At 52.1% G+C, this 17,179-nt stretch overlaps 1 protein-coding gene across 2 annotated transcripts in view; it reads right to left on the reverse strand.

The window, feature by feature from the left end:
• The window catches only part of Aspscr1 (ASPSCR1 tether for SLC2A4, UBX domain containing), a 40,173-nt gene that overhangs the window by 5,734 nt on the left and 17,260 nt on the right, over positions 1-17,179 (reverse strand). For both annotated transcript variants that reach the window (XM_075989793.1, XM_075989794.1), the window contains 5 exons: positions 4,173-4,312; positions 3,750-3,831; positions 2,978-3,044; positions 2,396-2,458; positions 2,026-2,078 (listed from right to left, as the gene is read on the reverse strand). In XM_075989793.1, the coding sequence (XP_075845908.1) occupies positions 2,026-2,078; positions 2,396-2,458; positions 2,978-3,044; positions 3,750-3,831; positions 4,173-4,312 (405 nt within the window). The remainder of the gene's footprint in view (positions 1-2,025; positions 2,079-2,395; positions 2,459-2,977; positions 3,045-3,749; positions 3,832-4,172; positions 4,313-17,179) is intronic.

Here is a 17,179-nt window from a genome sequence, read left to right on the forward strand (position 1 = left end):
GCTGTCAGCAGCACAGAGTCCAGGGCCCACCTCACCGCGCCTCTCCCTGAACTTGAAGACAGGATGCCCTCCAGCCTGGGGCAGGAGTTCAGGAGAGCATGGGGAGAGAGTTCTCTCCCACAAGGGGGCCCTCTAGGCCCCTAGGACCAGCTCCTGGGTGAACTCATCCTCTCTGTCACCCTTCAGTGCCTGCCCAAAACTAAAACCCTTGCCCATTTGATTGGGTTTCTGGGGCCCCAATGGAACAAGGGACAAGTGGACAGAAGACCATCCCAACCAACAAATGGGAGTCCACCCTCTGCTCACTCCACAGCCCACCATGGGCTACTCTGCCCCACACTGGAACCTAACACTGACCAGGACCCCAGCACAGACACACAGAGAAGCAGTGGACAGACCTGACCACCTGACTACAATCCTCCCCCTAGATTCCCAGGACTACTTAGAGCTCAGAGTGGGATGGAGGTGGCAAATGACCAGAGGGCAAGAAAGGCAAGACCTCTCCAAGCTACAGAAAGTATAGCAGGCTATGTGGGGCTGGGCGCAGGGTCTCTAGGCTTTTCCTGCTTTGCCTGACTTCCCTCCCTGTGACATCAACAAAATACCACAAAGCCTTGAGCAAGAAGGTGGACTGAGGCAAAGCAGGGGGACCAGGGCTCAGGCCCAGCAAGTTTACAGGGCAAACAGGGCTCTGCTCCCACCTTTTTGTGGTCTTAGTCCTCCCTGCCCCCACTTGCTCTCCTGAGGCAGTGGCACTGCCCACACGGACCCCTGATGGTCTCTGTGGACCACCCGGGGCAGCAGAGCCCAGCCCAGCTCCAGCTTCCAGGGACGATGCCTGCTCACCCACCGGAGCAGAGCAGAGCAGGCAGGGATGCCACCGCTCGGGAGGCCCAGTGGCTCCAGACAGAGCCGACAGATGAAAGGAGGCGGCTGCTAGGAGCAGGGCAGTGTCACTGGGAATCAGGCAGAGGCGGATGAGAGGCACCCTGGGGCTTTGGGGGGTGCATGTAAATCCTGGCTGGGGGGGGGAAGGGGACTGGGCACTGGCCCTCGATCCCAAAGCGTCTTCCAGATTCAATGTTTATCAACAGGCTGGCCAGGGAGGTTGGGAGGGGCAGAGATGAAGGAAGAGGGCCGGCGCCTGGAGGTTCAGAAGCCAAGAAGGGAATCACAGGGTCACAGGCCCACTCTGGGTACCTCCCCACTTTCCACTACTCCAAAGCCATGTGGCTCCACTTCTTCCCTCAACAGCCCTTGGTGAACTTCCAGCGTGCTGGCCTGCTTGCTCCCAGCCCCATTTTACCCCAAGGGTGGCAGCTCCAGGCAGCCAGTGGAGTCTGTCACCCCCAACCCAGACCTTTGTAGAGGCCTTCAGGCGCCTCTGTTGTTAATTAAAATATCTGAAGATTTTGAAAAGAAAACCATTAGGCCAGAGGGGCTAGGGAGGCCCCAGCTGCTCTCCCAGGGGCGAAGAACAAGGCATTCATCCCTCCTGGCTCTGTGGGGCACAGGGTCAAGTAGCCTCTCTGCCTCGGAGTTCTCTGGATCTCCTGAGGCCCCAAGGAAAAGCCTGGGGCCAACCATGGTATTCCTACCAGAGATCACCACGGGTCCTGGGGAAAAGGTTGAACCCAGGAGGTGGTGGCAGAGATAAGGACCAACAGCAGCCAGGGACCCCAGCCTTCCTCTCAGCACCACTCCAGAACCAAGCTGCCAAGCCCCTTCCTCACTCAGATGCTAGGAGGCGGGTGTCCCACAGCAGCCAGAGGCCAGGACAGCAGGGCAGCGAGCTGGGCAGGCCCATCCCCACCCCGGGGCCAAGCAGGAAGCGGAGGAGGTTGGAAAGCCCTGTCAGAAACAACTTCAGAGGCTCACTGCTCCCTCTGAATTTACCGGCTCTAAAAGGCTTTATTACCCACCCACAGGGCCTGCCAGGGCGCTCCTTCCCAACCCAACCGCAGCATGGCGCCCTGCCCTCCCAGCACAGCCAGCCCCAGCAGCACCCTTGTGAGGCAGTTGTACCTGAAAGAGAGTCAGCGTGTGGTCATCCAGGACCATTTTGGGAGGAGCGATGACTGTGGAGAGAGGTGCTGTCTTTCAGGACACCGGCCCTACACCTCAAGGCCATCCTCCCACCTCTGCTGTTCAAGGGGTTCTCACCACCCTGGTGGCCGCTATGCTCCTGGATCCACTGTCTCCCTTGCAGCCTGAGCCACAGGGTGGGACTGGGAAAGGGGCCAAGCTGGGGACCTGGGCACTGACACTCCCTCCAAGGGACCACAGGGCTGGGCAGCCAGACAAGTCCCAGCCCAGAGAGGAGGTCACACCTGGCAGACTAAAAAGAGGGTCAGTGCCAGGTGGAGCAGGGGCAGGATGAGGGGCAGAGACTCACACAGGTAAAAGGAGAGCTCGGGATTCCCCAGGTGGCTCCTGACAAAGTCTCGCAGGTCCCCCACTGTGGAGAAAGGGGAGCATCAGCAGACTCTTCCAACACTCACCGCCAAGGCCCTGCTGGAAACCAGGGCCATCCCTGGCAGTACAGACCCAGCATCCCTCTAGATGTGGGGATCCAATGACGGTCAGTCTGGATGGAGACTACAGCACAGACTGCTTCCAGGATCCGTATCCTGAGCAAGAGTGGCTGCCAAGCTAAGCCCACAGCATCCCTAGTGCCTCTTAAGCACCCAACTCCTCCAGCTGAGCTCTTCCAGGGCTCAGGCCTAGAACTACTCCATCCTCCCTGCTGTAACTCAGACCATCAGCTCTGGTGGCTGTGACGCCTTCTTCTGAGAGAATTCCTACCTAGTCACGTCCAAAACACTCAGGGTCATGAGCCCTGGGGACGGGACCAAGGACTGCAAAGAATCAGCCAAGTCCTGACTTGGGTCAGGATTGCCATTTGAGTGGACAAGGATGGCAGCCTGCAACTACCCAGCGGGCACAGCGACCCTCCACAGGCCACCGCAGTACTCACCTGTCTCATTAGGGCGGAAAAAGCCCTGCAGAATGTAGCGGTCAGGGAAGAGGACCCTCAGTGCTACCTGTGCGGTCAGAAGGAATCGTCAGAGCTTTACCCAGCACAGGGAGGGGTCTCATCGCTCGGTTCCCACTATAGGAACTGTCAGCTACCCCAGGCCTGGTTTTCCCCGTGATTCTCAATACACCTGAGCTACAAGGAAAAAGAACCAAGTGCCCAAACGTATGGGCAAATGCCTTCTAAAAGCTCACACTCAGGATTCAAGGTCACTGCTGCCTACAGTGTAGATCTGAAGCCAGCCTGGACTGTATGAGCCCTTCTGAAGGAATGAACGGATGAACGGACAAATGAACACGTTAATATAGTGCAACCTGCGTAACTTCTCAAATACTGGCTGGGTGCGGCGGTGGATACTTGGAATCTCAATGTTTGGGAGGTAGAGGCAGAACAGTAAGTTCTAGGCCTACCAAACAACAACAACAACAACAACAACACAGAAACGAAGATTTTTCATCATGGGGTTAGGGGATAGTTGGTGGTGGGGCACTTGCCTAGCATGTAGAAGGCCAAGTTCAATTTTCAGCACTACAAAGAAAAAAACCAAAAGCTTTTCATCTCAGTGTGTTGCGGGATTAGCTGGCCAATCCTGAGCTTCATGTCACAGGCCTGCCATGACACCGACTCAGCCAGGGAACACTTGTCACATGTTGTGGTGCCCTGTGGACATGTCATAGTCACCCCACGGGAACTTAAGGGAGTCCTTGCTTACCTTTGGGTAGCGTTCCAGTTTTTCTTTCATCTGAGCCTCCCTGAAGGCCTTGGTCACTAAGGGGGCTTCTTCCAGGCGCTTCCTGTGGTGAAGAGGGCCAGGTCCTAGTCTCTCAACAGAAAAGCTCCTCACCCTTGCTCTTCAAGGTCTTTTTTGTTTGTTTTTCCGAGACAGGGTTTCTCTGTAGCTTTGGAGCCTGTCCTGGAACTAGCTCTTGTAGACCAGGCTGGTCTCGAACTCACAGAGATCTGCCTGCCTCTGCCTCCTGAGTGCTGGGATTAAAGGCGTGCGCCACCACCACTCAGCTAGCTCTGCAAGGACTTAATAAGGGTTATTCTCCCCCAAGAGGGTAGGAAGGGACCAAAATGAAGGTCTCCACGGAGGAAAGCCATGGGAGATGACTACAGGGCCAGGGGCACCCACCGCTCACTCTTGAGCTGGGCCAGGCGTCTCCTCACATCATCCACGGTCACTTCAAAGAACTCATCAGGCACCTCTGCTGGCCAGGGCTGCAGCAAGTCCTCTAGATCAGGGTGGCATACTACAGGATCTCGGTCAACGGGCTGTGAACAGAGAAACTCAGCTGATACGGCCTCAGCTGTGCATCCCAGCTCACCATCTCACAGCCTGTGTGTAACACTGGGCGGCCTCAGCTGTGCATCCCAGCTACCATCTCACAGCCTGTGTGTAACACTGGGCGGCCTCAGCTGTGCATCCCAGCTACCATCTCACAGCCTATGTGTAACACTGGGCGGCCTCAGCTGTGCATCCCAGCTACCATCTCACAGCCTATGTGTAACACTGGGCGGCCTCAGCTGTGCATCCCAGCTACCATCTCACAGCCTATGTGTAACACTGGGCGGCCTCAGCTGTGCATCCCAGCTACCATCTCACAGCCTGTGTGTAACACTGGGCGGCCTCAGCTGTGCATCCCAGCTCACCATCTCACAGCCTGTGTGTAACACTGGGCGGCCTCAGCTGTGCATCCCAGCTCACCATCTCACAGCCTGTGTGTAACACTGGGCCAGGGCAGGGCTTGGGACAGCAGTATACAAGCCCTAACATCAGCCCTCGGTGGGCATCGGTGCTGTCCATGGGAAATGAACTTCGGAGCAGCCCAGTAAATGTCCTAACAGTCTTGCCTCCATCGAAGAACCTCAAGAAAGATCAGGATGCCAACTTGGGGAGGTGCACCCCAGTTGGAGGCCACGTCAGGGGTTCCAGAAAGGAGGAACAGTAGAAGCCACCAAATTAGAGTGTTGGCAAAAACTCCGGCCAACTGCCCCTACTGCCCTCTCTCGGCCGCAGCCCCAAAGCCAGGCTGACTCCACCTCTCCCCTGGGGAGCAAGCTGGCCCTCCCTCTGCCCACCCAGGGACAGAGGAAGGGACAGCGTCACCCCTAATTGGCATCAGTGGCAATGCAAATTACAAGGCAGGCCCAGTCCATTGCGGTGCCCAGGAGGGTGGGCACCTCCTCTGTGCCGGAGCCACCCCACGGAGCCAGGCCAGGGACCAAGGTGCCCAGCTGTGCTGGCGGAACCTATCTCAGGCCCTGTCCTGCAGGAAACATAGATGTGACAGCACACGCCAGACCCCTAGGGACAGTTGTCTGACTCTTAGGGACAAGCTTCCCTCCTGCCTCCAGCAGCCTTTCACACAGCACGGCCAAGCCACAGTCATCATTCTGAAGATGGCTTCAGTCCCAGGGAGGTTGACCCTGCCCAAGACCAAGGTCTACCTCAATGCGTCCACACTGAGTGCATTCTGAGTACACCTGTCCCAAATGTCTCCTGGGAAGTCCTCCCGTAGCTACTGTCACGGACACCACATCCCCATCATCTACCAAGTTGTGCCGTACTGCACTAGCCGTGGAGCTCATCTGACTCCGGCTACGTGGCGAAGAAAGGGGCCCACAGGTGGCTAACCAGGGGGCTGTTCCTTCAAAGCTACATCAGTAGCCACTGCGGGCAGTCTGCTCCAGAGATCTTTCTAACACGATGTCAGGCACCAGTTCTTGCCCCGGCTCCACGGGGAGGGCAGAATCTAGGCACATCCTGACCCACAAGCAGCAGTGTCCATGGACGGCCGGTCCAGGCTGAGTGGTAGCAACCTGGGACCCAAAGGCAAATGTAGCCTTGGGCACTCACGCTCCAAGACTGGAGGAGCTTGAAGATGCTTTCTTGCTGCCAATCCCGGACGCTCCTAGGTGCAGTCTAGGGCATCAGGGGGACAATGGATGGGTAGCTGCTTCCAGGATGGGGACACAAGGGACATCAACACCACACAGTGCCCAGGGCTGCTGAATTCAATCAGAAAAACAGAACTGGCATGTTTCACCGCTTTGGGCCCTCCTGATTCCTGCTCTGCTCAGGAGCCCAGTGACCAGAGGACAGGACAGACACAGAGCCCACTCAGGACAACTCTGCTACAACTCAAGAGCTAAGGTGAAGAGTCCACTGGCACCTGCTGGCATGGATCAGGCCAAGCAAGCAGCTACAGAAGACCCCATGGCACCTCACAGGGTCCGCGACTGGGCTGACAGGAAGCATCACGCTGTCACCAGTGATAGCAGGGGCAGCCAGGGAGCACAGAATGGGGAAATTCCATCAGCCCCACAGTGCTCCCAAGGCAAGATCACCCCAGAGCCAATGGGAGGGAGGCTGCAGCAGGGCAGTCGCCAGCAGAGGCCACACAGCTTCCCCCCAGTCGGTGCCCGGCTCCCATCTGCCATCCTGCCAACACTGGCAGTTTGACATCCCATCCCCATCGTAGGTGTACTTATGGAGATGCTTCTGAATGGAGAACTCGAGTCTGGAGATGAGACACCAGGAGAAAGGATATAAAGGACAGTCATGCCCGATGAGGCCAGTGGAACACCCAGAGTGCATCACTGAGGCCTGTCTTGCCATTCCTCCCACTAAATGGTGCTGAAATCCCAGATAATGTCTTGGAACCCCAGTCAGTGTGTTGGGGGAGGATACAAAAAGCTGTGTTCCATTGGACTGGGGCTTGGAGAGGGCTGGGGGAAGCTAAAGGGCTCCTGATAATCATGAGATGCTGGGGCAGGAGGCTCCCAAGGCCAAGCCAGTCACACAGTCTACTGAGGGATAGGGAGCTCAATGTGAAGGGCCTCCCAAAAAGCCTCTCCCCAGGAGGCGCGTGCACGCTGGGCCCAAGTCCTCAGAATAAGCCGACAGGGTCAGGCCATATTATGGTTGCTATGTGACTGGTAAAGAAACTGAGGCACAGAGTGTCTGAGGAAGAGCTGGCTTGGGAGTACAGACATAGAGGGCAGATGACCTCCCTGTGTCTGGGGGCAGTGACGGATGGACATCAGGATAGAAGACCTCTTGCTAAAGTCTGTACAGGAAGGAGGCATTGATTCCAGGGAACCCAGGAAGACAACGGTCAGGCAAGGTGGGCAGGAAATATCCAGAGGAGCTGAGCAGCCTCCCATAGCTCCATACCCCAGACTCCAAGCAGCTAGGACACAGGAGGCACACAGGAGAGCCCCTGAGAAGCAGGTGGATACCTGCTGTGACAGTGTCCAGGCTGGAGCCACTACAAGGTCAGTGGGAAGTCGGGAGTAAAGGACCAGGCCAAGCAGAGAGCCTTTGGGAGGAAGGCTCAACATAGCCTGGCCTGGCCAGTCACGGCGGGGTCTGGTGGCCACAGGGTTACTCCTGTCAGAAACGGGCCGGCTGAAGTTTCCTCTTTTGACAGTGATTTTCCAGGACATGATGACAGATGAAAAAAAAATGTGAACACTATTTAGAGATGACCTCGATCTCAGATTTTCCAGATTCCCTATGAACAGCGGCCGCCTGCCCCCTTGGCTTGCTCTTCCTCAGCCCAGCCGGCGCTGACAATGGCTTTGGTGAGCGAGAATGTGAAGCGTTTCCCCTTGAGGCTTTGAGCCTAAATGAATCACTACAACAGGGACGCAGGCCAGACCTCTGCGTTACTCACAGGGCTCAGCCACCCTTGGGAGGGAGGCGCCTGAGCACATGGACACCATCAAAGGTCCTGGACAGCACAGCAGGAGGCAGCTGTGCCAGAGCGAGAGGCCAGACCGACATAGGCTTGGGGATGGCACAGGCGAGTGCGGCTGGCTCTTCTCAAGACGCCAAGACACCTATGGCCGCTCCACCCCACGACACTGACAGTTTAGCTTCTCTACTGTGGATGTGACCAAAGCCTTTTTAAAAGAAGAGAGCATAGTCAGGCATGGTGGTGCATGCCTTTGATCTCAGCACTCAGGAAGCACAGGCAGACAAATCTCTTGAGTTCAAGGCCAGCCTGGTCTATAGAGCCCATGACAGCCAGAGTTAACACAGAGAAACCCTGTATTGAAAAAGCCATAATAAATAATAACAATGATCAGGATGATGATAATAATGATGAGGATGATGATGGTGGTGATGATGAGGATGATGATAACAATGATAAGGATGATGATGAGGATGATGAGTAGGAGGAGGAGGATGATAACAATGATCAGGATGATGATGGTGGTGATGAGGATGATGATAACAATGATAAGGATGATGATGGTGGTGGTGATGAGGATGATGATAACAATGATAAGGAGGAGGAGGAGGATGACAATGATAAGGAGGAGGATGATGATGAGGAGGAGGAGGATGATAACAATGATCAGGATGATGATGGTGGTGGTGATGAGGAGGAGGAGGATGATGATGACAATGATAAGGATGAGGATGAGGAGGAGGAAGAGGAGGACAGCAAGAGCACAGCTGTAAAGAGTCAGCCACAGCACAGGAACCTGAGCATTTGGAGCATCTATCACCTCCCGAAAAGTACCGGCTAGACCAGTGAAGCTGCTCCTGGGATCCAGTCTGGTGGCACACATCTTTAATCTCAGTAATCAGGAGGCAGAGGCAGAAGGACCACTATGAGTTCAAGGCAAGCCTGATCTACATAGTGAGTCCCAGGCCAGTCAAGGCTCCATAGTAAAACCCAGTCTAAAAAAAAAAAAAAAACAAACAAATAACAATAACAAAAGATAAACCTGGAGCAAGCACATAAGACAGACTGGGAGCCCAGGTTAGATGGAACAAGGAGACTATTCCCTACCCGACGTGCCCAGTGAGCAGCAGCCCTGGAGATGGGAACTCGGAGGGATCCTTGGCAGTTAAGATCATGCACTGCTCTTGCAGGGAACTCACACTGGATGGCTCATAACTACCTGGAACTCCAGCTCCAGGGATCTTACACCCTCTTCTGGCATAGGTGGGCACTGCACACATGTACACATACCCACACATAGACATGCACACATGTACATTATTGAAGATAAAAATAAGCTGGGCATGGTGGCACATGCCTTTAATTCCAGCACTCAGGAAGGCGGTAGAGGCAAGTAGATCTCTGTGAATTTGAGACTAGCTCAGTCTACGTAGTAAGTTCCAGGTTAGCCAAGTCTACATAATAAAACCTTAGTTCCTAAATAAATACAAATAAAAATCTTTAAAACAAAACAAACAAGCAAAAACCCAGACACTCAATTGGCCCCTGCAAAGTCTCTGAACCATCTGCCAGCAAACCTCAGTGGTCTTTCCAATTAAGGCATGGCCTGCAGCTCTCAAAAGAACTGAGGTTAGCCCTCATAGCCTGAGGGTTATCCATAAATACCCAAGCACAGCAGGGCCCATGGCCAGTCTATGGAGATGACAGAAACAGGAGCCCCTAAGGCAGATAATAGCAACACAGAGTCCTCATCCATGGGCACCAGACTCCAGCCATCCACAGACACCTGCCACTCTGCCCTGCCCTGTTCAACATTCATGGGTCCAGATGGGTGTTCTCACTGAGTTTGGTACAACAACCCACTTTATACTTCCCAGACCCCCTTACAGAGTTCTTCCAGCCCCATTAGTACTAACTAGTCACCAGCCCAGGGTGCAGAGGGTGAAGGCCAGACTGTGTGAGCAGGGCATGTGGGGCAGACATGAAGGAAATCCCCAGAGGGGGAGGGGCAGGCAGGCCAGGGGCAGTCAGTCCTGCCCAGGAGGACCCAGGGCCTTTGATCAGCGTTGCCCCCCCCCCCCCGTGCCAGCTGCTGGGGAGGCTGCAGGCATGGGGGTGTGTATGCTGTGATCGGCCTGCAAGTGAGCTAGAGCTACAGGGCGGCCTCCTGGGCTGTGGAGGGACTTCAAAGGACATGGCCAGGGGGCGCCGGGCAGCCCCAGCCTCTCCCAGAGCCCGGTTCTGATCGCCAGTAAAACTACCTTCTAATAATTAATGTCTGACATCAAAGGCAGGAACCGCCGGGCTCTGTGAACCATCCCGGGCCTCAGCGAGGACCTGCCTGTATTTTATCCTGTCTCTTTCTTCTGAGTCTTTATTTAAATCCAAAAACCACACACAGGCAAAACATTAATGGGAAACTTGGAAACTCTTTTTGATTACTAAAGTGTACCTTTGAAGTTCCCCAAAAAAGTTCTGTTTTGTTCCCGTCCCCCTCCCCCCCAAGACTGAGGAGGGACACAAAGCAGATGCATGTGGCCAGCCAGCCCTCTGGGTGTGGGGCTGTTGGTGACAAGAAGCGCAAGGCAGAGGGCGGGGGACGCTCCACAATCAATCAGCTGCCCAGGCTCCCAGATCAAAGGCTGGAGAAGCTCAGGCAGAGCACACGCACCCGCCATGGAACAACCCCCGCTGGCTGGGGGCCCTGGGTTCAGTGCTTAGGGCTGTGCTGGGATCCTGACACAGGGACAGTGACTCGGACAGCTGCTTTGAACTGCTGCACCCACTACACAGTACAGGAAATGGGATCCGGTTGGCATGGCGGGAGAAGGAGCTGAAGGCTGGCAATATTAAGGTGGTAGAAGGACACAGCTACCCTGCCCCTTAAACCACAGAGACGGCCACAACCCTGGAACCAGCTATCTCTACCCACCACATCTGACTCTGGACCCAGGAACTCCATACTAGTCAAACTCCACACGGTTCCTAAGGGAGAAGACAGGTGGTGCCACCATCCTCTTAGTTTCAGGATGAGTTACTCTACAAGAGAAGCTTTTGGGTTCAAGGCCACCATGAACAAACAGATAAGCAAGGCACTAACAAGATAAACAAAAGTGACCCCTCACCCCTATGGATACAGGTAACCAGCCCCTCACCCCTATGGATACAGCCGCCTCTCTCTCAGCCCTCTCAGGTGTGGTGAGAGGGAGCAGGAGAGAAAGCCCCAACCACAAATGTCTAGGTAGGAGCTAGTCAGGCTGCTGGCACCAACACTGTGACCCAGCCACAGGCCACCTAAGTAATGTCCCTGAGCAGCAGTGACAGCTACAAAGTAGTGGACTCAAAGCACCTTGCCCTGTGTTCTAATACACACTATCATGCCCTCGCCCAAGTCATGAAAAGTCCTCAGAGCCACGGGCTGAGAGGCCTCAACAGGACCAAAGCATACAGCACACCTCCAGGACACAGGGAGGTCTGGCCTCAGTACACGGCCCCCTTGGCGGCACACACAGGAAACAAGGCGGGACAAGGGTTAGCCATAAAGATAAACTCATCATCAGATGAAGTGCTCTCCAAGAAGTGGGAAGTTTGGGGCTTTTGTTTGTTTGTTTTTATAAAAATAAAGCTCAGTTGGGCAGTGGTGGCACACGCCTTTAATCCCAGCACTTGGAAGGCAGAGACAGCCGGATCTCTGTGCGTTCGAGGCCAGCCTGATCTACAAGAGCTAGTTCTAGAAAAGGCTCCAAAACTACAGAGAAACTGTCTTTAAAAACTAAGTAAATAAACAAATAAGTAAATAAAATAAAGCTCCACGGACAGGAAAATCACCAAATGAAAAAGTCACTCTCACCCAGCTTACAAAGGGGACTGTCAGTACCCTAACACCAGCAGAAGATTTTGGAAAGGAGGGTAAGTACTACACGCTAGGTCTGCCTCTGGGCCAGCTACGCTGTTTTCACTTCCTCCCCGTGTCCAACACTGGGCACTTTTGGTCTCCAGCCTGCACTAGGGCTGCCATGGCCTCACCTACCTCCTCCAAAGCCCACAGGTGCCTTGATCATCTCACTCTGCACGGATGCTGAGGAGTGGAGGCTTAGGCAGCCTGACAGTGGGGCTCTATATGTGGTTAGAGGATGCCACCAGACAGAACCCAGGCAGGGACAGCAAGACAAAGAGGTAGGGCCCCAAGAGGCCACTCCATGATGCCATGCGACCACCCACATCCCATCAGTAATCTGCACCGCTGACCTCCCAAGACAGATGTGCCTCTTTTGTAACCACTACTACTTCTGAGAGTCAGGGCACAACTGTTTGCTTTTGTGTAGCACAGCCACAGATCATCCTGGAGCAGAGCTGTGCCCAGCAGCCATGGCAGTAAAAAAGCAGCAATGCCTCTGTGGCAATGGCAGTAGGGGCTGCTGTTTGAGTGAGGAGGAGTCACAAGACCCTCTCCTGGCAGTCCACCGTCCCACAGTGAAGTCTTGAGAGGCGTTAGAGTATACAGAAGGTGGAATGTTAAGAGAAACTGGGACTCCGCTGAAGCAGCTCCCATAGCTGACCCATGCTGAGGTGGAACGTTTCTGTGATACAGTCGCTCTCCCTTTTGTAACCCTTCACCGAGGGGCTTGGAAGGACTCATCCCTTTGTTCAGGGCTATATATGGGATGGATAAACTGCTCTACACACTCCCCAGGAAAGGTCACACAATATCAGGGCACAGACAGGGACCACCCCAGTTAATATCAAATACTTTTTTTGATTCCCAGGCTGGACAAAGAATGAAAAAGAGAAAAAACAAAAACAAAGACAAAAAAACCCACAGCCTGTTGCCCCTATGACTACAAATGCAAAGGTGGAAAATAAACAGTTAAACTTATGTGGCTGAAAATGAAACACATCACTGGCAATTAGCCCTAAAAGCAAGAATGACTTGACCCACGTTTACCCCAAATCTCAAGTGTGAGGGCTGAAGAAGTTAGTACTCAAAGACCCACCATCAATGCAGAAAAACTGCCTGAAAGCCAGGCATAGTGGCTCACGCCTTTAATTCCAGAACTCAGGAGACAGAGGCAGGTGGATCTCTGTGAGTTTGAAGCCAGTCTGGTCTACAGAGTGAGTTCCAGGACAGGCAACATTACACAGAGAGACTCCTCCTCAAAAAATCAAAAAAGAAAAAGGCCACCCACAGACTTCAGCACCTATATCTGAAAAGAAACATCTTAGAAAACTCAGGAGTAACGCCCTTACCTTGAGAAAGGTTGTTAACAGTGGAGCCATAGAATGTTCCCCTAGGCCAAGGCAAGGCTTCCTTTATGACTGCCATGACTCAAAGAACACTAGAGACTAGAGACAAGATGGACTTGACACATAAGAAACAGTCCAAGGGGGCCACGGAGACCCCAAAAGAAATGCAGACAGACTTCTTGAACATTATTAATAAAGGGGCCATCTGTGATAGTGTAGCAGGAACTCTGATACTATTCAGCACACCACAAAAAATAATCTCAAGTGTCCAAGTCCTACATTAAAAGACAGAACAAGACAACTGCACGGAAGAAAACGTGACGCCCACAGCCGAGGTGACACAGCAATAAAGAGACCAGTTCTCCCCAAAGTAAACAGAAACCCAACAGAGCTCCATGCAGTGTCCAATAGCAATTTCTCAGGAACTTGGCTAACATCCTGAAAACTATTTGAAAGGATAAAGCCCTTGAAGAGACATGTCACTTTTGGCAAAGAGAGGCAAGAGGAGACTCGCTCTGGCAACCATTCCAAGATGAGCGTCAGTGAGAACCAGCAGGGAGCCACTGGAGGGAGACCAGCAGCCTTGGATGTCACTGGGACTGAGCAAGTAGGAAGCTGTGTAGCTGAAGACGGTTTTGGGAAACCGGTTAGAACAAAACACTCAATGGAAACCCAGTGAATTCTATCTCATACTCTGTACACAGGACCAAAATTAATCCATGGAGTCAAAGGAAACAAAGCCAAAAACATCACCTGATAACTCTGAAAGCACAAAGATCAAGAACAAAGGTTCCACAGGCCCGAGCAACTAGATCTGGACTTGCTGTGCAATAAAGGACACCACCACCACATCACAACCGACATGTCAGACTCAGCAGAGCGGCTGGGGACACCCACAGCACGAAAGCAAAGCTCAAGTGCCAAGAACTTGCGGAGGGTGTATTCAACCACAATACAAAGATAAAGCGGTAGGGGACACAACTCTAAGCACTCAGGAGTCAAGAGTGCTCACTGCTCTTGCAAAGGACCTAAGTTTGATTCTCAGCACCCATGTGTAATGTAACAGCTTACAACCATCTACAATCCAGCTCCAGAGGATCCAGTGCCCTCTTCTGGGCTCATGGGTGCTTACTCAAAATGCACATACACACAAACACATACATACACAATGACAAATAAAATATAAGCCAGGCAGTGGCGGCACACGCCCGTAATCCCTGCACTCAGGAGGCAGAGGCAAGAGGATCTCTGTGAGTTCAACGCCAGCATTATCTACAGAGTGAGTTCCAGGACAGGCTCCAAAGTTACACAGAGAAACTCTGCCTCAAAAAAAAAAAAAAAAACAAAACAAAACCCAATAAATAAATAGATGGGTGGATGGGTAGGTAGATTTAAAAAATGATAGATTAGATAGTAGACATACAGACAGTTAGACAGATAATAGATAGATTAAAAAAACAGCTGCTGGTGGTGGTGCACATCTTCAATCCCAGCACTCGGGAGACAGAGGCAAGCAAATCTCTGTGAGTTTGAGGTCAGCCTGGTCTACAAGAGCAAGTTCCAGGACAGTTAGGGCTGTTACACAGAGAAATCCTATATTGAAAAAAAAAACAAACCAAAATACCCAGACACAGAAAGACAATTATCACATGTACTCACTCATAGGTTGTTTTTATACATAAAACAAAGAAAACCAGCCTACAAACCACAATCCCAGAGAACCTAGACAACAATGAGGACACTAAGAGAGACTTACATAGATCTAATCTACATGGGAAATAGAAAAAGACAAGATTCTCCTGAGTAAATTGGGAGCAGGGGGGCTTTGGGGGAGGTTTAAAGGGGAGAGGGGAGAGGCAGGGAGGGGAGCAGAAAAATGTAGAGCTCAATAAAAATCAATTTAAAAAAAGAAAGAAAACAACAAAACAGGACAGGCTCCAAAGCTACATAGAGAAACTGTATCAATAATAATAATAATATAATAATAATTAATAATAATAATAAAATAAGCTGAGTGGTGGTTGTGCACGCCTTTAATCCCAGCACTCGGGAGGCAGTGGCAGGCGGATCTCTGTGAGTTCGAGGCCAGCCTGGTCTAAAGAGCAAGTTCCAGGACAGGCTCCAAAACTACAAAGAAACCCTGTCTCAACAAAAACCCACAAATAATAATAATAGTACATAGATAGATAGATAGATAGATAGATAGATGATGGATGGATAGATAGATGGATGGATAGATAGATGGACAGATGGATGGATGGATAGGTAAAATATAGCTTTAACAGACATACACACTCACTCTACACTCATCTCCTTGGCAACTGTTAGATGTAGCCAACAGCCCAAGGCACTGAGGAGCTATAAGACTGCAGGTTGGTGTGAACCATGTCAAGATATTGTCAGCATCCAAAGTGTGTAGGATCATATCACAGAGCGTACATCCATCAATCACAGGAAGGAGCCCTTGCTCCCCCCCCCCAAAAAACCACACAGGATGCTGGAGAAGGCCAAAGTAGGGGAAGAGAGGGCTAAAGAGGCAAAGTGCAGAAGGTACAAAGGCAGTGGACGACCCCAGGAGACTCCCTCCCTAATGCTAGGCGAGGTCTTTGTCATTATCTGTGTCCAACCCAGAGCAAACCTGAATGAAAACCATGGGCCTGGATGGTGGAGATACGCCCTGTCAGCCTGTCTCCACGTTAACACTAACAACAGTATAACAGCAGCCCTGCGGTGTCTTAGCACCACCGGGAAAGGGGGCACAGTAAGAGCAGGGCTACTCTGGAGAGAGTGTGGACACTGTCTACACCTGTGTTCCAGACTGGGTCCAGGGTCTGGGTCTGAGGACCAGGAAGCTGCCTTGCTATGATATCCCAGGCAGGAAACTCATATCAAGTCAAGTTTGGTGGCACTTGAATGGATGAAACAGGAGTGTCATAAATTCAAGGTCACCCTGCCTAGGTCAAGAGACATCTCAAAAAGGAAAAACAAAGGCACTAAGGAGAAGCCTTAGTGGTTACGGCACTCACTCAGCAAGCATGATGGGATCTCAGGTCCCCAGGACCCACATAAAATGCCAGATGTGACACACACTTTTAATCCCAGCACTCAGGAGGCAGAGGCAGGCGGATCTCTGAGTTCAAGACCAGCCTGATCTACAGAATGAGTTTTAGGACAGCCAAGGCTTTACAGAGAAACCCTGTCTTTGACAGGGGGAAGGGGGAGTGTCACCAGGGGGGTATGACAGCCCAACTGTAATTCCAGTCTCCAATGGCAGAGACAGGGATCTCCAGAATAATCTAGGTAGATTGAGAAACCCTGACTCAATGAATCAGGTGGCAAATCGATCAATGTTGACTCCAGACATCCACTCAGGCTTTCACAAGCCTGAGTACACAGTGCCTACCTAGTCATAGCACACCCATACCATGCACACTTGTGCCTATGTACTTACAAAACATGCATTCATACATGTGCACACATGAAAAAACAGCTGGGTGTGGTGGCACATACCATAAATCCCAGGTTTCAGGAGGCAGAGCTAGGGATAGCTCTCTGAGTGAAGTGACCAACTTGATCAACATGGCAAGTTCATACCAGCCAGGGTTGCATAATGAGACCTTGTCTTTAAAAAACAATAACTCTAGCTGGGTGGTGATAGCACACACCTTTAATCCCAATACTCGGAAGACAGGTCTCTGTGCATTCAAGGGCAGCCTGGTCTACAGACCGAGTTCCAGGACAGCCAAGGCTACATAGAGAAACCCTGTCATTAAAAAACAAAACAAAACAAAACCCCCCAAAAATAGTAATAGTAATTTGAAAAATTTTAGGAAAATAAATAAATAATCCTGTCTCTAAAACAGCTGTCTTCCTTTAGGAAGCCAAACACAAGGCTCTAGGCCGTGGCCACCTCATAGCCTGGCCCAGAGATAACTTCAGGCAATGTATTAGCCAGAGAAAGACCCTCTCCAGCCCTTACACAAGAAACCACAGGTCTTGAGAATGAAGTCGTGCTTGGCTGGACTCTGGAAGACTGGGCCCTTCTTAGGACAAGCTTGTGAGGAAGCTGAGCTGACAGTCTAGGAATGCATCTAAGGAAACCTTCAGTGGAGTTTTACTCATATAGGGCGCTCTGGAGTTGCCCAGAGGACCTAAGGACAAGCAAATGCCACACCTGGACCAGGAAGTGTGTGTA

The sequence above is a fragment of the Microtus pennsylvanicus genome, chromosome 11 (assembly GCF_037038515.1).
Source record: "Microtus pennsylvanicus isolate mMicPen1 chromosome 11, mMicPen1.hap1, whole genome shotgun sequence".
Taxonomy (NCBI): Eukaryota; Metazoa; Chordata; class Mammalia; order Rodentia; family Cricetidae; genus Microtus; species Microtus pennsylvanicus.